The sequence below is a fragment of the Hemicordylus capensis genome, chromosome 1 (assembly GCF_027244095.1).
Source record: "Hemicordylus capensis ecotype Gifberg chromosome 1, rHemCap1.1.pri, whole genome shotgun sequence".
Classification (NCBI taxonomy): domain Eukaryota; kingdom Metazoa; phylum Chordata; class Lepidosauria; order Squamata; family Cordylidae; genus Hemicordylus; species Hemicordylus capensis.
In genome coordinates, this window is record NC_069657.1 from 157,333,089 (window position 1) to 157,358,830 (window position 25,742).

A 25,742-nucleotide genomic window follows, 5' to 3' on the forward strand; every position below is an offset into this window, starting at 1 on the left:
GAGGGGGTGCGTTCACATAGCGGCTAGATTTTCCCCGAAGTCCCTGCAGGTTATTGGAGAGCAGTTCACACACAATTCAGGTTTTTCACTGTGCATTAGAGTGTATAACCTGATTTATCTCCGGGATTTAAAAAAAATCCATTCTTTGTGTTGGTTTTTGGGAGTTTGCAGTAAAGCCTCCCCATAAACTCGCAGTAAAACCTGCTGTTCATAAAAGCCCCAGAAGTAAAAAGCTTGTGCCATCCCTATTCCTGGAATTTGCAGAATTTGCAGGAGGTATATCAGACCTAGCAATTGGTTTCCCCTTGAGAACAAGCAATTTTCAAATCAAATCCCTGTGTCCTGTCTCCTCTTGCCCAAGAGAAGTGCCAAATTTACTGTGGGAACTGCTTTTGCACTGTTGAGTTATGCCAAATGGTGGCAGACATCCAGAGTGAATTTCAACATAGGAAACCGTGTATGTAAGGCAATACATGCTGACGTGCAACTTCATTAATGACACTTGTGGCCGCTGTGCTGCTCTCCATGGTGGTAAACCTAACCCTCCCTACCCAGATTCTCCCTGGAAAGATGCTGCAAATCAAAGTGACTGTGTTGCCTTCTAGGAGGAGGTGGTGAAACTGACAGAGAAGTGTCTCAACAATGTAATGGAGAGCCCAGGGAATCCCTCCATGCGGTTGCCCACAGACATCAAGAGCAACATTTTGAAGGCCCAGACGGAGGCAGTGCACAAGGTAAGTGATGCACCTGTTTGCTCTTGTGGGCAGGGGAAATGACGGTGTTCATTTTCTGCAGCTCTCCCTCCCTTCGAGTGAGATTTTGCTAGTGTTCCTTCCGCCTGGTATGCGGGTGCTCTGGTGACTCCCATAATAAGGGTGAAACAGGGACACGGCAAGGCAGCCCCCAGCCCAGCATCCCTCCAGTGGGTGTTGCTTGTGTTTCTTTTTTAGATTGTGAATTCTTTGGGGACAGGGAACCATCTGCTTCTTTTTCTCTGTAAATCGCTTTGAAAATGTTTGTATTGAAAAGCAGTATATAAAAAGTAGTAGCAGTGGTGCCTCAAAAAGGAGAGAGAGAGAGAGAGAGAGAGAGAGAGAGAGAGAGAGAGAGAGAGAGAGAGAGAGAAGGCAAAACAAATGGGTGCAAGTATATCAACCATGAGTGTTCCTCCTCTTCATTCTGCAGTGCCGTGTGAGCCCCTCCCCCCCCCAAAAAAAATCTGGTTGCAGCTCTTAAAGAATATAAATTGAAGATTCTCATGAGTGAAAACTAACATTCAAAAGTTTGATGAGGACCTCCTTGTCTCACTCTGGAAAACTTGTTTTGTACTTAGAGACAAGCCGTTAGGGATGTGTACGGAACCACAGCAGGGCGTTTCAATTCTGGCGGGGGTGCTGTTTTAAGGGTGTGGGAGGGCGTACTTACCCCTCCCGTCGCATTCCCCCCACCAGCGCTCATTGCTGGTAAAAACCTTTGGGGCAGCAGCGTACCTCCCTGCCACCCCTTCTCCCTCCTTGGCCGGAAGTGGCCAATGGTAGGGGTGGTTCGAAGTTCGCCACCGGGGGAGTGCAACTTTAAGGGCGGAGGAGGGTGCACTTACCCCTCCCGCTGCTTTCCCCCCACCGATGCTCATTGCCAGTAAAAACCTTTGGGGTGGCAGCATACCTTTCTGCCACCCCTTCCCCCTCCTTGGCCGGAAGTGGCCACTGGGAGGGGTGGTTCAAAGTTCGATGCCGGGGGAGTGCAACTTTAAGGGCAGAGGAGGGTGCAGTTACCCCTCCCGCTGCTTTCCCCCCCGCTGGTGCTCATTACTGGTAAAAACCTTCAGGAAGGCAACATACCTGCCTGCCGCCCCTTCCCCCTCCTCGGCCGGAAGTGGCCAGAAGTACCAGGTGCCCGTCAGATGGGCACGTGTGTGCACGCGACATGTGCACACACACCTGGTACTTCTGGCCATTTCCAGCTGAGGAGGGGGAAGGGGCGGCAGGCAGGTATGTTGCCTTCCTGAAGGTTTTTACCAGTAATGAGCACCAGCAGGGGGAAAGCAGCCGGAGGGGTAAATGCACTCTCCTCCACTCTTAAAGCAGCATCCCGCACTGGTGTTCGAACCTGTTCGGAGGCCTGTAAAAGGGCCTCTGAACAGGTTCATGCACATCCCTACAAGCCATCCCTTAACCTTTTATTCCTTTCTGTACAACAGTGTTCTTCCCTTGCATCTTACTATGATTTTTTAATCCCCTTTGCAGTGGCTTTGCAAAATAAAGTGTCTAGGGTCTGACCCTACGCCATGGGGCCCTAGCTCAGTGGCAGAGCTCCTGCTTTGCATGCAGAAGGTCCCAGGTTCAATGCCTGGTCTCTCCAGTCGGGCCAGGAAAGCCTGCCTGAAACCCGGGGGAGCCAGTGCCACTCAGTGTAGACAGTACTGAGCCAGATGGATAAATGGTCTGATTTGGTATCAGGCAGCTTCCTCTGTTCCTGTGTCAGCTTGTTGTCACCAGTGAGACCAAGGGAAAGCCTGGTTTGCCTTTTGTGTGTTTCCTTATCTTATATTTATACCCCACTTTTCAGCCATGTTTGTCTCCCAAAGTAACTTACAATTTTAAAAACAATCCGCCAGAAGATACAATATGTGAGTGAGTGTGTGTACATGTGTACGTACGCAGGAAGTGTCTCTCACCCCCATTTGTCCGCCTGCGTGGCCCTGTAGCATCCTTGCCCAGTGACAAGGGTTTCTTAGTGCACTTGACATGAAACAAACCAGGCATCAGATTACCTTCCTCAAGAGATCCACAGTAGCTAGTAAAACATTGGTAGTGTTTATTAAACATTGTAGTCAGTGGCACATTTTTGCTGCAATTACAGGTGTAAGCATTTCCTTACAATCACATTGTTGTTCACCCTACTGCTGCTGCTGTTGTCACAGTTACAAAAAATGTTGCTGAATCCTGTACTTCTTACTGTTGGAGCTGTCAGTGGAATTCCGTTTCCTCCGTGCGGTTTATCGGCGACATTATAATCTGAGCCCAGCTACACTTTAAGATCCTGGAGTGACTGAATGTGAAAAAGTACTTGGATTCATTGTTAGTGTCACTCTTGCAATCTAGACACATCTGAGTTATTTTGCTCCACATGTCTGTCCCTTGAGGTTCAGAGGGCTACAAGGGACAGCACTTTTTCTGTCACAATACCCATCCTGTGGAGGTTGTCTTCCTTCAAATTTCTGGAAGCATGTTAAGTCCTTTCTGTGCTTCGAGCGATTTGTCAAGAGGTGCTGTTCAGTTTTATCTGACTGCTTTCAATGCAACTATTTTGACCTTGCTGGTTTTTAAAGAGTCTTTATTACTTTTATTGTGGAATTGGTTTTAATATTGTATTTAACTCATAATTATACTCTGAACTGTCTTGGGAGTCTTAATAAGGCAGGAAGTTACATAAACGTAAGAAATAAAGAACTAGATAAATATGGAAATATTGTCTCCTTGGAGAAAGGAGGCTCTTCAGTCTCCCTACTTAAAATGCTGGCTGACATCCTGAATCACAAAGTGCATGGATCAGGAGGGGCTGTGGGGACACAACTGGAACTTGCAAGCAACTCTCCCCGTCCCTCTGTGTCTGTGCTTGTGCAAGTGGGGGAACCATCCCCGCTGTGCCCAAGCTTCAGGTGCACTCTGGAAGAGAGGCAATACATAGCTGAGGGTCCAGAGCTCGGGCAGAGTGGAGACATTTTGCCCACTTGCACAAGAGCACTCGTGTAGAGGAACTGGGGGGCTGGCACACCAATTGTGGGTCTGGCACGCCTGTGTGCTTTTGTTAGGAGGTCGGCCACGGTGTCCTAGTGCTTTCTTTGAACAGCCAGCCTGTGATACAACTTTGACCTGTTGGAGAGGAAACTCCTTTCTTTTTGCAAAATTATAAACCTCTGCAAAACGAAAGTTTCTGAACCATTGCCTTCTATCTGTTTTCTTTCAGATCACAAGGGAGGACAGCATGTCTGGCAACAAGAACACTAACCTCCAAGATGCTGCTGCCAGGTATATGGGTTGTGGGTGAAATGTGCTGAGGTTCTTCTGCACTCGCTCCTTGTGGTGTAAGCAGGTATCTTCAGTCACTCTGTAAAGAAGCAGCAGCAGCGTTGAAAAGGTTCTTGAAAGTATGCGATTGTGGTGAAGGACACTATTTCTGCATTCTGCAGTTATCTGTAATGCTTAATTTAGAAGTAAACTGGCATGTTTGTGATTTATCTCCGCCCCCACCCTTCATTTATTAACTTTGTGGATGGGAGGGAAGACTGCTTTTGAATACTGCTTGCTTCGGAGCCTGACAGAGACAGCTTTCACCATCTGGTCCTCAGAACAAATGCATGTGTCTAGATTTCTTCCCTTAATTCAAGGGAGTCGAGCTGTAGCAAAACTTCCGTGACTTAGTGTCAGTGTTTATCTTGGGATTTGTGGGACTTTTCAGCCCTTAATGTATCTCATAATGTTAAAAGCAGAAAATAACGTAATCGCATAAGCTAAAAAAAAACACAAATACCGTATTTTATGGACTATAAGACTCACTTTTTTCCTCGAAAAATATCCACCAAAATTCAGGTGCATCTTATATGTTTTAACAGTTTAATATGTTAAAACTCTGAAAAACTGGATTAAAATTAAGGTGTGTCTTATAGTCCGTAGCGTCTTATAGTCAGTAAAATACGGTAGCAATATTGAAACAAGATGTCAAATGACAGAAACTAGCAGGAGTTTTGAGAGAATTACCACACTTATGTGCAGTATGTGAGCACTACTAATAAACAAGGAGACTATAACTCAAATAACAATAATAATAAATGCCATAGAGACAATTGTCAGCAACAGCTGCTACTGCTACTACTGGCTTCCTACAGGCTAAGGACTTGTAAAGATTTTTGTCTGTTAAATTGGTACCAGTTACATGAAATGGAAAAATAAGCAGAGCGCTTACTTTGTTCGGTGTCCTGCACTTCTGTGACCACATGCCACTAAGAGAGAAATGCCCATTGAGCACTGCATTCAGTAGCCACACATTTTTCCAGCCCCTGAGACCATGAAGACAGACTTGTGTGGGCAATTCCTGGTGAAATCTCAGAAGTGAAGCAGAGGACTTCTCCAGTGGCTGAGAATGAGGCATTGCTGCAGGGGGAAAATTATACAAAATTAACACCTACTGTATTAAAATGAAAACCTATTTCATGGATACAAGCTGCAGAACTCCATTTTCCCCAGCAGTAACAGAACTTGGGCTACCTCAGTGTGGCGGTATGTGCAGCCCTTGGTATGCAGCTGAAAATGGCCAATAGGCTATTTGGGCTAAATGGGTCCCAAGCTACTGTGCTTTTTTAATGTTGATGTGAAGAATGTGCTCTGGGGATCATTGGGACAGGAGCTCAACCCTTTGGATCTGCTTTGTTCAGGAGCATTCTTCTGTCAGGAAAAATTCAGAACAGCCCTCTGCAAGCCCACAGTCCCGTATTCCAGGAGCCAAGAGAGGGGCTGAAAGGAATGCCTGTCTCAAATACCTTCGTCCAGTAAGTCTTCTGGGAGGGAATGTTCTTTTGACAAGGGAACTGTGGGGATTGCAGGGATGTGTAGAGATTAAGTAGCCGAGGAGAGAGTAAACAGCTGAGCCCCGAATGGTCCACTCAGTTAATTCTGGCCGTTTCCTGGTGGGTTAGTCATTCCTGCTTTTCTTTCAGAGACTGAGGAACAATTAGCATGGCATTTCCAGAATCAAGTAGTACCAAAGAAGGAAGAGAACTCTTTGGCATGCCTTACCAGTTAGTTCAGTGTTGCTTCCTCTTGAGACGTTTGCTGGATGGACATCATTGCTATGCATTTTGTTTCTTTTAAAAGTTTCCATCCTACTACTACTACTACTACTACTAATAATAATAATAATAATAATAAATAAGCATTTGATAAGTAGGTGTGCAGTTCATCTTGAATCAGGTTTTGCTTCCTTAGAAGAGGACTAGTATTACTGCAACTTTAGACCTGTCTATTTACTAAAAGGCAATATCTGGACCAAAAACATACCTGTGTACTATAGCACATGTTTTAGAATAACCGCATTCTAGCTACATCACTGCTAACTTCCATGGAAACCAGTATGCTAATGAAGATTCTCTGTTTCATGACTTAATAAGTTCTCTTGTGTATTCACTAACTGCTCTCATGGTAGCTTTTTATGACAAGAATTACAGCCAGCTGTGCTTGGTCCCATAACTTGCTCAGTCTTAACCACTTGTTCCTAAACCAGTGAGTCTCTTATTTCATAACTTGGTCCTTGCAGACTTTGCAAAATAAAGGAACAACACACACCCCGAATTTACTGAAAGATACTATATTTCCAACCTAAAATCCTAAGAGGTGGCACATGTTATATTCGGTTGCTAACAGAAATAGAACAAAAATTGTCTGCTCATCAAAGGGAATGAAATGAGGCAGTTGAAAAATAGTGTAGGAGTTATGGGATTTAAAGGAAACCAGGGCTATTGGTCTTCTCCTGGCTTCCATATGTTAAGTGGATCTGCAAGAGCTTTGATTTTGCCCTTTCCACAAAACGTATATTAGCTGGTGTCAGAGGACAGACAAAGCCTTTGGCATATTCTAATTTGGTGGTTGAAAGCATCGGAACCACTTGGGACCCCAGCTTCCTGCAAGGAGTGTGAGCTGAACACTCTGGAACAGCGCGTTTATGCAGCCATCTGCCTGTGGCACAATGCCTGTCTGGCACCTGGAGGTGCAGGGGGCTTCCTTGAGGCAGCAGGTGCTGAGATGCTGTCGGTCACACAGCAAGAACTTCAAAGGCTGCCTTTGCCTCCTGGCAGTAATCTTCTCCTTGCTCTACAGTGACCAATTGTCTTGTCTTCCAGCTAAGCATCATTGGAAGTAGTGCTTGTTATTTCACACACCCTGTGCATTGTGATAGACCTGTTTTCATCTTCCAGGAATGAATTAAATGAGGATAATGCTGCCTCTAGCCCTGAAGATTTGTTGCGTCGTCTTAATCTGGTTCCTGCAGAGGAGGAGGCTGCTGTTTTAAAGGTACATGGCCTCTTTGTGAGGAGAGGTGGTTTATACCCTGCATGCAAAGCACTGGAGTTTGTGTGTCAAAGTGCTTGCAGCAGCAAAGCTTCCAAATGGTGCTTCTTCCTTGATTCTACCTACTCACTATTTTCAAAAGCTGCCCTTAAAGGTTGGAGTGCCAGATACCAAAAATTGCTGAATTGAAAGCCTATTTTATGTATAGTCTGATTCCCTCCATAAACAGAATCTGGACATTTGAGAAGCAACAGTAAGTCTCTGCTACTATATTGTATTCCTTGGATTCAATTTGCTTTTGGTAGTATCCTCAGCCTACCAAATGCATGAAGTAGCAGACAGAAAGGACTCCCTAAGAGTGAGGATTTATGAACTTTAATCCCACAAGTTACAGCTTTTTAAAGGTGTATGAGATTGTAAAAATCCCTCAGCCAGCTCTGTCTGGTGATTGTAATTTAATTAACAATTGTGTGTTGCAGAATTCTCCAGAGGACCCGGAGATTTTGTTAACATCACAGACAGAGAATCTAATTGACTTTACAGAAGCCATGCCTCGGGTAAGAGTGAGAATTAAATGGTGCCTCTTCCTTGCTTGACACTCCTGTGATTTCATTGTGCTCCTGATAATTTGAGAAGAAAAGGATGATGGATTTATGCCTGCATAATCTGCACATAAGGCGCCTCTGCTTCTTGTCTAATATGCCTCTGAGCTGGTTTCTCGTGTAATAATTCTCTGATAAGTGAGCCTTGGGCTATATTGCAGTCCTGTGTTACTCACAGGAGCAAGGTGCTGGAGTGGCTGCAAATATTACAGCCCAAGTGACCACCTTCCTTATTAGTGCCTTCAAAACACTTTCCATGCATCATTAGACTAAAAATGTATGGGGGGGGGGCAGGACCAACACCCTTTGGCCCTACACCTGATGACCCCACGCCCACTCGCCAAAATCACACCTGCTGACAGGTGTGCGTGCAGCTGTACATGCTTAGGTGCTCCAGACAGTTGGGCAACCTTTTCAGACATTCTGCCTAATGCATGGAAGTCAGGGGTGGGGCCAGCAGGCAGGTTCAGCTTCCCCTCTCTCTATTTGAGCTACATTGGGAGACTGTGTAAAAAGGCCTTAAGTTTTCGTTTGATCCCTGCCAGTACCCTGTACCATGTGAGAACAGCTCACTTATTTATTTATTGAATTTATATACTGCCTAATATAAAATCTCATGCTAATGACAAGATGCGTCAAGGGCTTTTTGTGTTGTCTGAGATTCTTGTCTGCTTCTGGTTTTTAGGTATCTTCACCATCAACAGTTGTGCCCAGGTGGTTAGTGCCAGTAAGTTACTGAATATTTATTATTATTATTATTATTATTATTATTATTATTATTATTATTATTAATTTGATTTCTATACCGCCTTCCAAAAATGGCTCAGAGTGGTTTACACAGAGAAATAATAAATAACTAAGATGGATCCCTGTCCCCAAAGGGCTCACAAACATAAGAGACACTTGCAACAGTCACTGGAGGTATTATGCTGGGGGTGGATAGGGCCAGTTACTCTCCTCCTGCTCAATAAAGAGAATCACCATGTTAAAAGGTGCCTCTTTCCCTAGTTAGCAGTTGATTTAACACCAATCAACATTTAAAAATGTTAAAAACATTTTAAGAACATGAGTTTTTTAAAAATGTCTGATCAGCTGCTGGTAAGAGTAACATGGTGTTGGAGTTCATTTTTTTTTTTAAAAAGCCATACAAATTACTTTGGTGTAATTAAGTTTGTAAAATCCCACCATTGGTATTACATAGCATTCCAAACGAAAGTCTGTCTTGTTGCAAGTTGGATACTTGCAGCATAGAGTACTTAGTCTTTTCCTGTAGTGTTGGTGACAGCTGTGACACCTTGGTAATCCGGGTCTAGTCTAGTCCAGACGCAGTGTCTGTGTATCCTGACATATTTTCAGGCTGCTCATTTGCCTGGAAGAACAGGACTGTGCATAAATTTTCTTCAACCTTATCAGTGCCTGCCAGGCAGAGCTGCACATTCCCAAGCCTGTGTTTTGTGTAAGGCAGATGTTGTGGCGGGGGAGAATTGGCAGTGGCTGTGGGGCTGCCCAACTCTTTTTGGCCATGAAAGGGCAGAACAGAGGGAGGCGGCTGACTCCTCCGGCACTTCTCAAAGGATGCCGTCCTTTCATATGACCAGAAAGAACCCTCTTGGATAAGTCCTTTCTTTCCTTGCAAATGCTTCCCAAGATGTTCTTAAGCTTTGTTTTCCTTGGCCAGGATCTGAATGCGGGGTGGGGGGAATAAGCCCAGCTAGTAGAAAACAGCCATTGTGGGGTGGGGACACACTTGCAGAAAATAATTGGTGGGCATAGGAAAGGTTCCGCACGCTTAGAAGTTCCCATCTTGATTGGCTTTATCTCGGGAAATGTGATTAGGAGCATGCATTTGCTGAAATGTGTGGTTGTGCCTCAAGTCAGGTTGGTTTGCATCATCCTACTAGCTTCCTTTCTTCCAATTTCCTGAATGCAGAGCGGACTGGTTTCCAATGGGCCTTTGGGGAATGACATTGCTTTAGCGCTCAAGGCAGTGAAGGGGAACAATGAGACACTGTCAGTCTTGACAGGTTCTCCACCACCACTCTCACCACCTGAAATCATGGCCAGGTAATTATTTTCTTCCTGATCGTTGTAGTGGATTAAAGGAATGTCATGCTACTGACATTCTAACAAATTATATTTTGTTTTGAGGATGTTTTACTAATGCAATTATCCTATTGAGCATTAGGAAACACCATTATATTAGTGATTCCAAAACCTTTAACTAATTGGGGTTCCATCAGGTGTGTTTCTGTTTTGTAGTCCAACTTCATCAGTGTTTGTAACTTCTATGAGACACAGAAAATAAATACATCTACTAGGCCATTATGTCAAAAGGGGGCAGTCTTGTGCATTCCACTTATCTGTGCATACAGAGACTAATAAAATCTGGTCATTGTTGGCTATATATGGCAAAGATTATTCTGTTCATAGTGGCCACCTAGTAAACCAATCATCAACATCATTATTTCCTCTGTGTGTCCCATAGGAAAAAAATACCAGATTGGTTCCAAAGGATAATAGAAGTAGCCTAGTCTCCATTGGGTTGTTAAATTGACTGGCTGATTCAGCCAGCTGCATTTATTCTGTTGCAAGATCCAGTGCTGAGGAATGTGTCCCTTTCCCCAGCAGACTCCCCTGCATGTATGCACTCACACGTGTGTGTAAACACACACACACATCTTATGTACGTATTGTCTTATTTTCAGTCCTGTTACTGAAGATGCTGCAACAAGGCCAAAATGTTTACTCACCACTGAACTCTGAGCTTTGGCAAGACTCCTCTTTCTCGCATCTTCAGTGAGCCCTTGGAAAGGAATTGCCTGGAATTCACCCATGCTCAGACTGTGGTAAAAATGCCTGGCTGTTATGCTGGGGATCCTTCCTTTCAACTGGAACTGGAGCATGACTATAAGACGAAGAGCTGCTGGAAAGCCCGAGCACCTCTCACAAGTACACTGGAACAAGTTCTGTCAAGTAATGAAATCCACGAGGTTTCCATCCATAGTAGTGCTTTTCTCTGTAGAACTCCTTGCTGCGTTACCGAAATCATTGGAAAGTGGCTAGTGTGATGAGCCAGTTAGCTTTTTCTGGCTCAGGATATTGTAACCCAGTAACAGGGAGGATTGGACCCCCTGCTGGCTGTTGGTATAAAAGCAAATCGCGGCAATGATGTTTTTATAGAGCAAACCCCCCTTCCTTTTGTATGTGATCGATTCCTCTGATTTCTTCTTTTGTACTGACATTTGACAAATGTTGTTGGCCTTAATCTACTTTCTAGACTTTGCACTTTTGCTCACATGGAAAGGAACTGAAAATGCAGCACCTTGATAGCATTTTATCCTACTAGTTGGCTGTGCTCTGTGTAGCCAGAGAGGAGAAGCATTCTTCTACCAAACCACCACTATGTGTGAGTGGAACAGTCCCACATTTTGTCCCGTTTTGTATAAATCTGCCTAAAATGCTGAAGGATAGGCTATAAACATGCCTTCTGCTAGAGAAGACCTTTAGATTGGCCAGGTTCCTCTGAGGCTCTCCCTGGGCTGCTGTTTGAAATATACTGGGATTTAACCGTATTAAAATTAGTTTGGGGTGTGTTCTCTGAACATGTTTCACTTATCTCTGTGGCACAAGTATACACAGATCAGAGTTACACAGTTCTTCTGCTATGTATTCCACTTCAAACCTTTTGTTCAACTGAATTAAGTTAAGGTTTTAGTTGGAATGTGTTTGCACAGGACAGAAAAATCAATAAGCAAAACATATTTATAGCCCACTTACCTACTTTAGAGCAGTAACTAGGTATTTGGGGAAAGGACCTCCCTCTGTGTATTGAAGTGCTGAGTGTTATGGACCAATGGTGAGACATTTTTCTACCACAATCTCAGGAAGCATGCTATTTGTTAACTAAGTGGATCCCAACTTCGCGTCTACATTTTCTTTGTAATTCAGTATCTCCCTTGAACACTGAGAGAAAACAAAACTGGGTGTCCACAGTCAGGATGCAATTCTGTGTTTAAAGTGTGAAAACTAATTGGATCCTTCTGTCTATTTTCAAAGGAGGTAGGAAATATGTTGAGCCAATTCATTGCAACGGCACCAAAATGCCTCTACTTGTGGAAGTAATAGACTGACTAGTTGGAAAATAAGGTTTGTTCTGAACTGAGTCCTCTTGGAATATGCCCTATTAGAATTATGTTTGTTTTTTGTTTGTTTTTAAACTATTTACACTTCAGAAGGCTCCATTTTCTGCAACACTGAGTGTTCATATAACAGAAGGCAAAAAACCCACAAAGAGAAAACCTGAGTGACAAGGAGTAGGATAAATTCCACAGACAAACTATGGAAGGGAAAGTGGGTGAAATGTACAGGACCTGGCTTTATAATGCAGAGGGAGTTTAATTTTGTGGTAGGTTTGAAAGAAACGTATGTTCTTTTTGCAGTGTAATTTCGACAGGTGGGGGAAACAGCAGTGGACCAAATCATGATATGAATGTCTTGACCCCCCTTGTCTGTCTCTGCTGCTTACATGGTCATGCTGCTTGTGAAGGGAGGACCTCTCCTGTGCTTTTATTTGTCATGTTGTGAGGAAGGCAGCAGCTGTGGAAGTGAAATTTTGTCACAGAAAAGGCTGTGAGCACTGGCTCTCTTCCATTGTTAGAGCTCTCACCTTCCAGATGCATCCACTGTTCCCTCTACCAAGGATTCCCAGATCTTGTTAACTACAACTCCCATAATCCCCAAGCAAAGGCTACTGCAATTGGGGATTCTGGGAGTTGTAGTCAATAACATCTAGGAATGCCTGGTAGAGGGAACACTGGATACATCCATATATGAGAGCCCAGTTGTCCTTGTCTTTGAAACAATTTTTGGAGGTTTATTCCTCCAAGGGAGTTAAAAAATTGCTGATGGGGGACCTGTCAGACATTTTCCAGAATAAAATGCAAATTCTCATATGACTCTGATCAGCATTTTCAAAAGCACTATGTACATTTTAGATATTGCAGTGTGCAATAGTCTGATTGTATCTTAGTGTTCTTTAGAGTCTTTCATTTTAACAAATGGCAGAAGATGCAGGCAGGAGGAGCAAGAGAGCAAAGGACCCATTGTCTCTGTACTATTCTGACTATTAGCTTCACCCCTCTGTTTCCTAGATGATTGCAAGTCTGATCAGTTTATAGACTATTATGTGTTGGTCTTTCGGTAATGGTAACTTTTAAAATAAAAATCACATAGCTGTTTAGACACTCATTTTACTGACTATAAGGTGCACCCAAGCCAAAGAGGAAGGAAATATGGGAGGATGACAAATTTGTAGCAACCCATAGTATTAAATTCTGAATACAAGGAAGTGTTCTTGGGTTAAAGAACTCCAGCCCATCAATCAATTTAAATAACTAGCCAGAGTTGCTTATTTGTTTAATGACTGATAGAACAACACTGTACAGGACTGTTTTCCTGTTTGTATTTTGTTTAGCTGTGAACCTTTGTGATCTGTGCAAAGTGTCAGTAGTAAGCAGACTTCTTACGTGTGTGTGATACGGAAGCAGGTTTGTGGAATACGGCCTTTGTTATTGCCATTGCCATCACGAGGTGGTATTGGCAATTGTGTAGGTAAATTGAATAGAGAGAAAAGTAGAGTACACTTTGAATGACCATGCTGCTGGTTTGACAGTGCTGATATAACAGTTATGTTGAGGGAAACCGCCGTCGAGCCAGAAATTATGCCGTTCATGAATGTTATACCTGGCTGTTAGTGGCCGTGAGTGGTAAGCTTTAACTCTGCCCATTAACCATTCAGACATCAAACACTGGCTGGTGCTGAGGAGGGTGTCAAGTCCGTCAGCAGTCATGTGGTCTACCTTGTAGATTACTATTACCTGAAGGCAGGAGGATAATGCTGGACCAGTGCAGCCATAATGGTGCTTGTTAAAGCATCTCTAGATGTCTGAAAAGTGCTTGGCCAGTAGCTTTTGTCCTGCAGTGCATGAAAAAAAGACTGCACATATGTTTACTGCAGCTGATCTACATTAGACATATTACCTGTAAATGCTTAGGTGCAGTTCATACACTTTCCAAAGGGCAATCTTGTTTGCAAGGTGATGGGACTAGGTGCATGTCCTTCTCTTTAAATTGCACATACAGTATTGTATGATGCGATACTATAGATGGAGGTCCATATGTGCATAAGCCCCACTGAAGAGTGGTGCAAATCAGGCCTCCATGTGGAACACACACCTCATACACGTTGTGCCTGGTGGTGAAGACAGGTGTTTGAGTCAGTAAATGTATGAACCAGGCCTTAGGCGTCTGTGTGTAAGATTTAACGTATCATTTGGCTTGATCCTAAGCACATGCTTTGCAAGTGTGAGCTTAAAAAAAAAAGTTAAATAGTAGTTCAATAAGAGCATATTGAACTTTTAAAAAGCATATACAGTATCTGCAAAGCATGTTCTTAAAGCAATGTGTTGTTTAACCTTGTAATGCTCCAGTCTGATGTGTCAACATTTATTCTCTTCAAGCAAAATGTTCACCTGTTTTCTAACTGTGAAAATGATGACAGTGGGGAAGGTATAGTATTTCATATGCATCAAAGGGGTAGGGAACATTCACCTCCAATCACAGGATGAGTGTTTTGATGACCAGTTCCTTTCTTCCTTAACTGGACAAACTTACTTTAAAGTATGTAATTGTTAGTAGCTGACATACTGCACAAAATTACACACACAGTGAAATGCAACTTTGCACAAGCACAAAAATTGTGCAAATGGCATTGTGACAGCAGAACCATTATATGTAATGGTTGAACTATTGTACAACTCTGTGCAATTTTTGTGCTTGTGCAACAGTTCTCTTGCGCAGCTGCACAAGCGTTACATTCCACCAAACGTGTAGTGTGGTATGTCAGCCAATATTTTTAGTTAAGTATATTTTATTTTTTAAAAACCCCAGACCCACTAACTGCTGTATTTTAATTCATTTTTAAATGATGTAGAGCTTGACAGTAGCTCTCAAATTGTAACTTATTTTTTCAAAGTACGTACATATATGGTGCGCCATGTTTCATGATAACAGATGTATAAACTGTGCTAGAATCACTACACTGAGAACATCTGTATGTGGGAACAAGCTCTGATTTGTAGTCTACTTGGAATAAGTCACAAACTGTTGTAGCATATTTCTAAATATAACACAGCTGTGCAAAATGACTGCCTCTGAGTGGTGTTCTGCTGTGACCTATTTTCATACATGTGGTAAAGGAGTGAAAGTTTGTTCACACATTGCCGGGGTGGTGGTGGGGGCGGGAGGAATTGAGGAAACTTGATTTCTAGGGATGTGCACAAAACCAGTTTGCCTGGTTCAGTTCAAATTCGAACCAGGTTCGAACCAGGAGGGGGTGGTTCAGTGTTGGTTTTGCTCGAACCTCCCCCTGGTTCGGTTTGAATTTGAACTGGTTTGGAAATCCAAAAATTGGTAGGATGGTAGCTGGCACCCAGGGGTACCTGCCACCCAAACCCCAAAGCAATCAGACACTCGTACGATTTTTTATGAATTTTTGAAAATTATTTTTATTTTTTTCTCATAGGGTATAATGGGACTCGAACCAGCCCATTATTCCCTATTGTGGAGCACCCATGGGTGCCAACAACCACGCAAACCCCGAAGCAATCGGACACCCCTATGATTTTTTATGAATATTTGAAATATTTTTAATTATTTTTCTCATAGGGTATAATGGGACCTAAACCAGCCCATATCCCCTATTGTGGAGCACCTAGGGGCACAAAAGTGGGATGGGTGGTAGACAATGAGGGGTGCCTACTATCCACAAAGTTCCAAGGCAATCAGACACTCCTGATTATTGGTGAATTTTAAAATTATTTTGGAATTCCTCATAGAGAATAATGAGGATTGCAGCAAATGTATAGCTTCACGTCGGGGGCAAAGGGGTGTCCAAGAGCAGAGTGTGGTGGGTGGTAGTGCCCAAGGGGGGCCAGGAAGCTATCAGAATTATTTGAAAGGAATTGGGCAAAGGGCTGGTTTTTAAGTGATTTTTGAAGTTTATGTGTCTTTAAGGTTAGCAGATGAGAGTGGATTCATGGTTTGTCATTGAAAATCTTATATGCTACCAAAGAATCTACACTCAAAACACTTCAGAAACAACTAAACCCAGTATCCCATGGGTTAGCAACCCATGGGGGTGGTTGGCACCCTCTTTGCACTAGACCACCACTCACTCTGGGCCACCCCAGCACCCCACAAGTGGCTTTAAGGTTTTTCTCCATAGGGAAGAATGCAGGTTTCAGCAGCCCCATAACTGCACTTGGGGGGTGCTGGGGTGGCCCAGAGCGAGGCTGCCAACCACCTCCATGGGTTGCTAACCCATGGGATACTGGGTTTAGTTGTTTCTGAAGTGTTTTGAGTGTAGATTCTTTGGTAGCATATAAGATTTTCAATGACAAACCATGAATCCACTCTCATCTGCTAACCTTAAAGACACATAAACTTCAAAAATCACTTAAAAACCAGCCCTTTGCCCAATTCCTTTCAAATAATTCTGATAGCTTCCTGGCCCCCCTTGGGCACTACCACCCACCACACTCTGCTCTTGGACACCCCTTTGCCCCCGACGTGAAGCTATACATTTGCTGCAATCCTCATTATTCTCTATGAGGAATTCCAAAATAATTTTAAAATTCACCAATAATCAGGAGTGTCTGATTGCCTTGGAACTTTGTGGATAGTAGGCACCCCTCATTGTCTACCACCCATCCCACTTTTGTGCCCCTAGGTGCTCCACAATAGGGGATATGGGCTGGTTTAGGTCCCATTATACCCTATGAGAAAAATAATTAAAAATATTTCAAATATTCATAAAAAATCATAGGGGTGTCCGATTGCTTCGGGGTTTGCGTGGTTGTTGGCACCCATGGGTGCTCCACAATAGGGAATGATGGGCTGGTTCGAGTCCCATTATACCCTATGAGAAAAAAATAAAAATAATTTTCAAAAATTCATAAAAAATCGTACGAGTGTCTGATTGCTTTGGGGTTTGGGTGGCAGGTACCCCTGGGTGCAGGTACCATCCTACCAATTTTTGGATTTTCGAACCAGTTTAAACCAGTTTGAACCGGTTTGAATTGAACCACCCCCTGGTTCGGTTCGAATTCGAACCAGAGCTCGAACCTGATGGCTGGTTCGGTTCAAATTCGAACCTTCGAACCACCCTGGTTCAAATTTGAACCGGTTCGCACATCCCTAGTGATTTCTGCACATATCTGGTATCTGTGCTAAGGTTGTTCTTGTTTTGTTTTCCCAGCAGAATTAGCACATTCTGTTTACCCTCTGATGATGATGTATATTGAAAGCATACAAGTTATAGTTGTGCTGAAGAGGAAAGGGGACAAGGACATAGTGGTCTATGCTGATATGCAACTGCTGTAATAGTAAAGTCTCCAGGTTAATGCAAAAGTTGTATCCATCATTTTGGTCTGTGAAATGAAGCAATATGACTCAGAGGACTAGAATACAAGTATTTTATTCTAGCTTCTGGTCATTGGCTTCCAGTCTTAATAAATGTGACCCTGGTTCAATCTAACACAAAACATTTAAACTCAGAGGGCACATTAAACTCATGTGCCTTATGCAGCTGCCACAGTCAAGATGTATATTTAAATCCACAGCAAGTAGAAAGTAATGCCAGGGCAATTGTATACCCAAACCTTTCATCATGCACACTTTTGTCCTTATTCCAATAAAGGTTAGGCCACTGTGATTCAACTTTAAAATCTTCATCAAGCACTTCCTATTTTGGAGACTAAGAGCACATGAATTTTTATTATAAAAATTTATTGTAAATGTAGTTTAGTTTTAGGAAGTTCTTGTTGTTTTATAAAAGGTCTAAAAATACAAACATGAGATCACTTACAAAAGCATCAAGGAGTGCTCTTATCACAGCTAAAGCAGTCAATTAGAAGTGCTCTTTCTCTTCCCTTTGAGGTCAGGACTCGAGCATAGGACAGGGCACGGAAGAAAAGGCCCAGGACAAGGCGTGCCAGAGCAGGGCTTCCAGCTGTTCTTTATACATCACAACTCCAAGCAGGGGCAAAATGGTCGGAAAGCATAATTTCAAGGGATATTTTCTGCCCAAAGCACAAAACGTTTCACATACAGTCCTGCAGAGTTAAACTGGACCAGAACTTCAGTTAATTGGGGCCCATGATACCAAAGACACCCATTCATTGTGGGTCACCAATGGCCTGCCTTCAAATAGTCTCACGTATTGCTAAGCAGGTATACTGTGATTGCACAGTAGGCAGGAGGAGCATACCTTTTAAGGGCGGGGGAGAGTACCCTTACCCCTCCCGCTGCATTCCCCTGCCAGCGCTCAATTTTAAAAGTCCCTGTCGGGGTGGCAGCATTAATTTCTGGCCAAGGAGGACACCGGGACAGCAGGGAGTGCCGGTGGGGGAAATGCAGCAGGAGGTGTAAGCGCACCCTCCCCCACCCTTAAAGGTATGCCCCACCCAGTTCCATGCACATCCCTAGTATCTGGAAAGTGTCCCCCATAAGTTGTCCTGATGCCTCCCTTTCCCTCCTTGCTGCTGCCCCTCAGCTTGGTGTGCCACAACTCCATCTGGTAAAAAGATATCTGCCTGGCCGTGGTTGTTCTCACGAAGCCTCTTGTGACAAAGCACACTTAGCAAGGAGCCACTCCTCTCCTCACTTATGCCTCTGTCCATCATAATCCTCTGCCTGTGAAAAGCCGGAGGCTGTTGTTGAGCAGAAAGAAGTGTACTGAGTCCAGCATTATCAACAATGGGCAGGCATTGTACCAGATGCAATGAAGGCACACCCAGCTGAGTGGCAGCAGTGGGAAGGGGAAGAGAGGCCTCCATAGAGCAAGGAGCTGCTCCCATGGCAGGAGGCAGCAGGAAGCATCATGGTGCTATTATATCAGACAGCTTCTTTCCCGCCCTCCCCCCTTCTCTTTAGGAAACGACAGGTAGGGATGCGCACGAAATGGATTTTGCATTTTGTTTCAAGCTTGAAATGAAATGGATTTTGAAATGGATGTTTCATCAAAACAGCAGTCAGACTGGCTGATTCAACAAAACTCAAAACGTTTCGAGTGTTTCGGCCATAGGGAACAATGAGGGAAATTGAAACACTCCATTGTTCCCCATGGGTAGCTCCTAGGGACACCAAAGTGGGTTGGGTGGTAGGGCATGATCGGTGCTACCTACCACCCAACTCGCAAAAGTAATGGGCAAGTGGGTGATTTTAAACAATTTAACCTTTCCCCAAACCCCCGTAGGTTACCACCCATCATGCCCTCCTCTGTGGGCTAGCTGCAGGCTCATCCCTGTGCCTGGCTGCCAGGGAACTTCAGAGTTCTCCCCTTGCTAGTACTACTACAAATATTTATATACTGCTTTAACAAAGGTTCTCAAAGTGGCCTTATTCTCAAGATGGTTTTCAACAAATGTTCTCAAAGCTGCAAGCATGCCGTGTGCCACAGACACTTGAAGTGAACTGTTGGAATGCCAGAACCTTGCTGCCTCTCTCTGTGCTCTGCTTTGGCCGAACCTTTGTGAGGGACTCGCGTCTCCTCCTGGTGGGAAATCATCCCCAAAGCGGCAGATACAAACAGGTATTAAACTACTCTTGATTCAATTTCTCTCTATCCCTTTTCTCTCCCCCTCCTCTGTTCACATCCCAGTGCTAGTCAGGGCTGCACGACTTTGGCCTCCCAGATGGTTTTGGACTACAACTCCCATCATCGCTAGCCACAGTGGCCAGTTATGGAAGCTGTAGCCCAAGAGAGCTGAAACTGTGCAGCCCTGCACTAGCATTCCTTCTCCACCTTGTCTAATCCCTGGAAGCTGCCTTCACTTCCTATGCAACTGCAACATCTCAAGGTTGCCCAATAGCCCTGTTTACAGTGTGCTTCTGCTTTTTGAATAAACTTTGTTTTAAAAGCCTTGCCTCTGAGTCCATTGCCCCTCTGGGGTACCCCTTAAAATTGGTATTTGCCTGTGCCCAAGGGGCAGTCCATTTATTTTTCATACCTACAAATTTTGGTTTGGAGCTAAATTCCCCCAATTTAGACACACACTATACTTCAGTCTAAAAGTATAGGGTGCAAACATGTGGCAGAAGTGCCCCAACGATCTGCTGTCTGAGGCCATAGCACCAGCTCATCTCATGCAAGGCCCATTACTGGACCAGGCCCATTAGTGGCTTCAGTGGAGTGGTGGCAGGGAAAGAGGTTGTAATAGAATCCGACAGAGGATACTCTCTGCAGCTGTAAGAGGAAAGGCCTCTCCTGCACGTTTAACCCCTTAGGTTAAGAGAGGCAGGCTTGAAGTAAGTGGGACTGTCCATCTCTTGTGTAAGATCGGTCTCTGTGTTAATTTACTCTGGTTTGCTTAACCTGGAATAAGTATCCTTTCCCCTTAGGGCACCCACTGTCAGTAACATGGCATGAAATCCTTACTTTACACAAACATTAGCAGGGCAGTGGATCAGTTATGGTGTATTAAGGGATACCTAATCAGCAAGTAGTGATCTCAAGTATACACTGTTGTATTTTTATTTTTACATTTATATCTCACTCTTACTCCAAGCAGCCCAGAGAGGTATGCATGGTTACAAACTCCAAATGAGTTTGTACAAGCTATCAATGTTTAAAGCTGCCACATGATTGACACAGCTCTAATCAGTCTATCACTGTGCTTAGCTCTCTGTACATTGATGAGACACAATTTGTAGTGTCTAGTAGTTGCATGGGAAACAAGGGTACAGGCATCCCTTCCCAATTGCAGTTTTGAGTATCTGCGACTGGGGAACTGTGACTGGTCTCACCAACCGCAACCCAAGTACCTGCGGTTGGAAAGATTCTTTTAGTGTATTAGGGGGGGGGGGGGTGTCCAGCAATTTTGTGGGGTTCGGAGGTTCAATCCGCTCATTCCTCTTGCTGACCCGGCTGACTCCTCATGATTTAAAGTGCCCTTGAGTGATTTGGGAGGGTTCAAAAGTGCCTTTGAGTGATTTGGGGGGGTTAAATAAAATTCCAGAGGTTCAATCTGCTCATTCCTCTTGCTGACCCTTAGCGGTTTTAAGGGATTTTTTGCTGATTTTTAAGTATTTCTTCTGTATTTTTAGATCTTTACAATGGTAATTCCCCTATCCCTGTTTCCCATTGGTTTTAATGCCTCACCAACCATAAATTAGCCAATTGCAGGGTTTTCGCAAGGAATTGAACCCTCGCGGTTGGTGAGGGATGACTGCACAGTAAAGCTCTATGGAGATTAGAAGTGGCGCAAATACTGGAGCACATCGGTGTCCAGGTTGGGAAGAAGGAAAGTTGGGTTGATTCCTGTCATAGATGAGACCAGGAGACAGCTGCTGAGCAACTGAGATAGAACTATCTCAGCTTCCCATTGCTGAGAACCATTGAACATGGGAATCGTCCATGGGCTCTATTCCGAGGACTTTCAGGCCGTAATCCCAAATAACTTACTAAAAAGTAAGTCCCACTGGACATAGGACTTGCTTCTGCATAGCATTACATGCATAGTATTGAACTGAAAAGTTACTTGGAGATAACGTAACCTGTATTGATGACTAGTATACATGGTTGAGCTGATTTGCACTTGGGATGGTGCAAATCTGAGCTGGTCTAGTGCAGTGGCTAAGAAATGAGCTATAACAAAGCAGGAAATCCTGCAGTTCTTTTTTCAGCTACAAAGCAAGTGGCTTGCCTAAGGGCACTTAATATACACACTATCTGCAACATGGGATAATACTGACATACTTTACAGAGGAGTTATAAAGATTTCTTAGCATTTCCAAAGTACTGATTATTCAAAGTCCTTTATGTTACTCCTGTACAGAAATTAAGCGTGATAACACGCTGCAAGATTGTTCTGCACTGACAACTGCCGCCTTCAGCTGGGTGCTCAGGCTGCTGGACAGTTCATTGAACGGCATTACCTGCTCCCTTTACACAGGCGACTCCCGGAAGTAGAACGACCACTAGGACTTTCTGTTCCAAATACTTGCTATTCACACAAGAATTGGCTCTTTTCTTGTAAGTCGGGGTGATGCTTCTTGGTGATCTTCATCGTTCAGGCTCAGGCATGTTGTCCTCCCTCCTTGCTATGTATGCCATTTAAGTTCTGTCCAATTCCATTTGCCAGAAGGAGACTGCAGAGGAACTGGACAAAGGTTTGCCACCAATGAGAAGCAGCACAGCTGAGGACTCACTACCATCCACACTGTCAGGGCTCAGTTTGCTGATGCTTGCCTCTCTCTCTGTGACTTCCTCTTCTCTTGAAAGGTGGAGGCATGCTCTTTCTTTCTGAGCCAAGAGGCCTGTTGTCTGGTTCTCACTCAGTTCTGCATTGGATGTTGTTTGGGATAAGTCGGATCCTGGCTCCTCCTGAGGCCTGCAAAAGGTTTCCATTTCTATTTCACTGCCAGCTTCGTTGCTGAATGTCTCATACATGGGTTCTTGGTGAATGTATTCACATAAACAGGAGTGCTGCTTAGAGATGGCCAGTAGCTTTGAACAGTGCTTTTCCTTTGGTTGCAAATAATAGTTGAGTGATGTACTTGAAGAAGCAGCAGTCCTCTGGAAACCAGATCCAAATCCAACCATGCAATGATAGGCTTTGGATGAAGGCTTTGTGTCTCTCGGGGTAGCCATTTTTTCCCATAGTTGAGATGGAAAATGGTATTTCCACAGAGTATTGCTTGGTCTCGCATTAGAAACGCCTCCTCCATAGACCAGCATGGAATCTTCCAGGACTAAAGCAGTGTGTCCTACCACTTTTGGAGGCCCCTGGCTAGACACAAGAACAAGACCAAAGAATGAACACAAGTACCATCTTCATGCTGATGAAAAAGGGGTGGGCTTTTTCAATGTGTCTGTTAAGTAAGTACCATAAACAGAAAAGATCATCACCTCCCTTCCCTCCTCCACTCGGTGTAGTTCTCCCCCTTGCAAATAATATCGGACAGTTCATGCGAACCTCTGTACTGCAGCCTAAACTAGCCCCACAGCTACAGTGTTTGCTGTTACTGAGCCCTTGTATTTCCTTCCTCTCTTACTCTTTATTTTTTTTTTAAGTACAAATACTATTGGTTCTTATGCTAAACTGCCTAAACAAAAACAACAAGCAGAGTATTCAAGAAAATATGTTTCTTTGGAGAAATCTGTACTATTAAAAAAACCACAAAATTACGATGGTTTGCATGTAGACAGAATCCCACAGCCACATAAATTTCTACCAAAAAACCCAATTGCTGGGGCTTTTCTGGCTTCCCCTCTCTGCTGTAACCCTCGCAGTCCCCAAATAGGTTATTCTCAAAGGCTAGGGACCCTTATGGAATGGAAACTGATGTAGTGCAAGGGGGATGCATCAGAAAGAGAAAAATCACTATCCACACATGGAAGTGCTTTCTCCTTGTGCTAAGCGTTCTTTGGATCCTGGGCAATATGGCTGGAATGGTGTGCAAGACAATTACACATTACGGAATCGAGGCTGAAGTTTGGAATGGGAACTGGCCTGTACAACCCATTTAGAGGGGACCTAGGCTGACTTAGCCACCTAATGGCACAGCGGGGAAGCAACCTGCCTAGAGAGCAGGAGGCTGTTGGTTCAAATCCCTGCTGGTATGTTTCCCAGCATATGGGAAACTCCTATATTGGGCCGCAATAGGAAAATGCTGAAAGGCATCATCTCACACTGCGCAGGAGGAGGCAATGGTAAACCCCTCCTGAATTCTACCAAAGAGAACCACAGGGCTCCGTGGTTTCCAGAAGTTGACACTGACTCGATGGCACAACCTTTCCTTTCCTAGGCTTACTTATTTTTATTTTATTTTCACGTTTACATCCCACTTTTCCTCCGAGGAGCTCAGAGTTATGTTTATCCTCACAACAACCTTGTGAAGGAGATTAGGCTGAGAGATCCATTACAGGCCCAGAGTCACAAAGTGAGTTTCATGGTTGAATGAGGATTCAAACTCGGTCTTCCCGGTCCTAGTCCAACACTCTAACCACTACGCTATGCTGGCTCTTATATACCTCTCTACTATTCTGTACAGCTTTATCTACCTCTGAATTAGCGAGACCGTTTTTTCACTCTGTCAAACTCCCTGCTTGCAAAAGCTACTAGCAAATAACTCTCAACTCTAATATTTACCTTCTGATGCTCGACCAGTGGGAAGCCATAAAATCCCATTTCCAGAAGTCCTTTTGTTCACTCAGCCCCATCAGCCCTCCAAACAAGTACATGCCATTGCCATAAACCACAGCCGAGTGACCATGCCGGGGGCCTGGACTGCCACCATACGATGCAGCTGCTATAGGTGACCACTGTTTTGTCCCTGAAGGCAAGAAGAGAGAGAGAGAGATTGTTACTGTGAACTTCCATTTTACTGATACAACTAATGTTAATAATCTCGGAGCTGTGAGTCTGGGTCTATAACAGAATGGTCATATGCCTAGAGATCAGCTTTAACTTACTGAAACAAAGAGTCCAGAGTTCTTGGGAAGCACCTTTAAGGTCAATGTAGCCACCATACACATACATGCTGCCCCTGTAGATGACTGCACTATGCCCCTTCCGATTAGAAGGAGCAGATCCCTGGACAGAAAGAGTAGGAGGAAAACAAAGGTTAGACAGTTGCTGCCATCACACGTCTGCAGATTGGGCCGACATCCCTACTGTGTCTAGGCAAAGACACGTTCACACTTGCCTGGTCAAACTGCAGCAGTTTACACCCTCAATGTTTGCACACACCCACAATGGAAAGAGCTTAGAATACCACGGGTGGGGTAGGGACAGCTGTCATGATTCCGCATTGCATTGCAGTATTATTCATTAGACATACAACTTTTCAACCAAAACTTCTAGTGCGATTTACCTAGCAAATGGTATGAAAAAAATGATTCCCTGTCCCCAAAAGGTTCACAATCTTAACACACTCGCAAAAGAGACTAGCAGTGTGCCCGAACCGGTCCGGCGGCCATTCCAAAGAATGGCCGAACTGCCGGACCGGTCCGGCCCTGCCTGGTTCGGGTCCGGGTGGGGGGTATGCCTTTAAGGGCGGGAGGGCTTGCTTAGCCCTCCCGCCTCCTTGCCCCCGCCAGCGCCCGTATTGAACAGTATAGGGGCGCTGGAAACCAGCCGCCCCCCCCCCCGCCGCGGCGGCGAAATAACCCCCAAAGTCAGCCAGCCAGCCAGCCCTCCCTCCCTCCCAGCTAGCTGCCCTCCCACCCACCCACCCACCCGCCCGCTCGCTCACCCGCTCGAATACTGGATAAAAAACGAGAGGAGCTCCGGCACAGAGCTCCTCTCGTTCGGAAGGCCTCCTGAAGAATGGCGGCTTGCGCGCGCGCCGCAAAGCACGCCGTTCTCCGGAGGCCCGGTCTACCCACCGGGAAAGGGCCGGGTAGACCGGGCCTCCGATCGCCGGAGGCCCGGTCTACTCAGCGATCGGAGGCCCGGTCTACCCGGTGGGAAAGGGCCGGGTAGACCGGGCCTCCGATCGCTGGGTAGACCGGGCCTCCGGCGATCGGAGGCCCGGTCTACTCAGCGATCGGAGGCCCGGTCTACCCGGCCCTTTCCCGGCGGGTAGACCGGGCCTCCGGAGAACGGCGTGCTTTGCGGCGCGCGCATGCCCGCGCGCGCAAGCCGCCATTCTTCAGGAGGCCTTCCGAACGAGAGGAGCTCTGTGCCGGAGCTCCTCTCGTTTTTTATCCAGTATTCGAGCGGGTGAGCGAGCAGGTGGGTGGGTGGGTGGGAGGGCAGCTAGCTGGGAGGGAGGGCTGGCTGGCTGGCTGACCTTGGGGGTTATTTCGCCGCGGCGGCGGCGGGGGGGGCGGCTGGTTTCCAGCGCCCCTATACTGTTCAATACGGGCGCTGGCGGGGGCAAGGAGGCGGGAGGGCTAAGCAAGCCCTCCCCGCCCTAGAAACAAGGCCCCCCTTCGGTGCCGGTCCGGACTTCTCCGGACCGTGCACATCACTAAAAGAGACACCAACAGCAGCTGCTGCTGCCACTGGCG

At 45.0% G+C, this 25,742-nt stretch overlaps 2 protein-coding genes across 6 annotated transcripts in view; one reads left to right on the forward strand and one right to left on the reverse strand.

Moving 5' to 3' along the window:
- LOC128327670 (band 4.1-like protein 5) overlaps positions 1-14,868 on the forward strand; it is a 29,443-nt gene extending 14,575 nt beyond the window's left edge. Inside the window, exons 4-11 of the mRNA XM_053256731.1 lie at positions 606-734; positions 3,970-4,031; positions 5,435-5,548; positions 6,971-7,067; positions 7,544-7,621; positions 8,352-8,393; positions 9,597-9,730; positions 10,372-14,868. Coding sequence (XP_053112706.1) covers positions 606-734; positions 3,970-4,031; positions 5,435-5,548; positions 6,971-7,067; positions 7,544-7,621; positions 8,352-8,393; positions 9,597-9,730; positions 10,372-10,429 — 714 coding nt within the window. The 3' untranslated portion in view covers positions 10,430-14,868. The remainder of the gene's footprint in view (positions 1-605; positions 735-3,969; positions 4,032-5,434; positions 5,549-6,970; positions 7,068-7,543; positions 7,622-8,351; positions 8,394-9,596; positions 9,731-10,371) is intronic.
- A 2,317-nt stretch (positions 14,869-17,185) lies between these two features.
- Positions 17,186-25,742, reverse strand: part of LOC128340053 (uncharacterized) — a 51,403-nt gene continuing 42,846 nt past the window's right edge. For all 5 annotated transcript variants that reach the window (XM_053284703.1, XM_053284707.1, XM_053284706.1 and 2 more), the window contains 3 exons: positions 24,201-24,321; positions 23,878-24,061; positions 17,186-22,515 (listed from right to left, as the gene is read on the reverse strand). In XM_053284703.1, the coding sequence (XP_053140678.1) occupies positions 21,840-22,515; positions 23,878-24,061; positions 24,201-24,321 (981 nt within the window). In that variant the 3' untranslated portion in view covers positions 17,186-21,839. The remainder of the gene's footprint in view (positions 22,516-23,877; positions 24,062-24,200; positions 24,322-25,742) is intronic.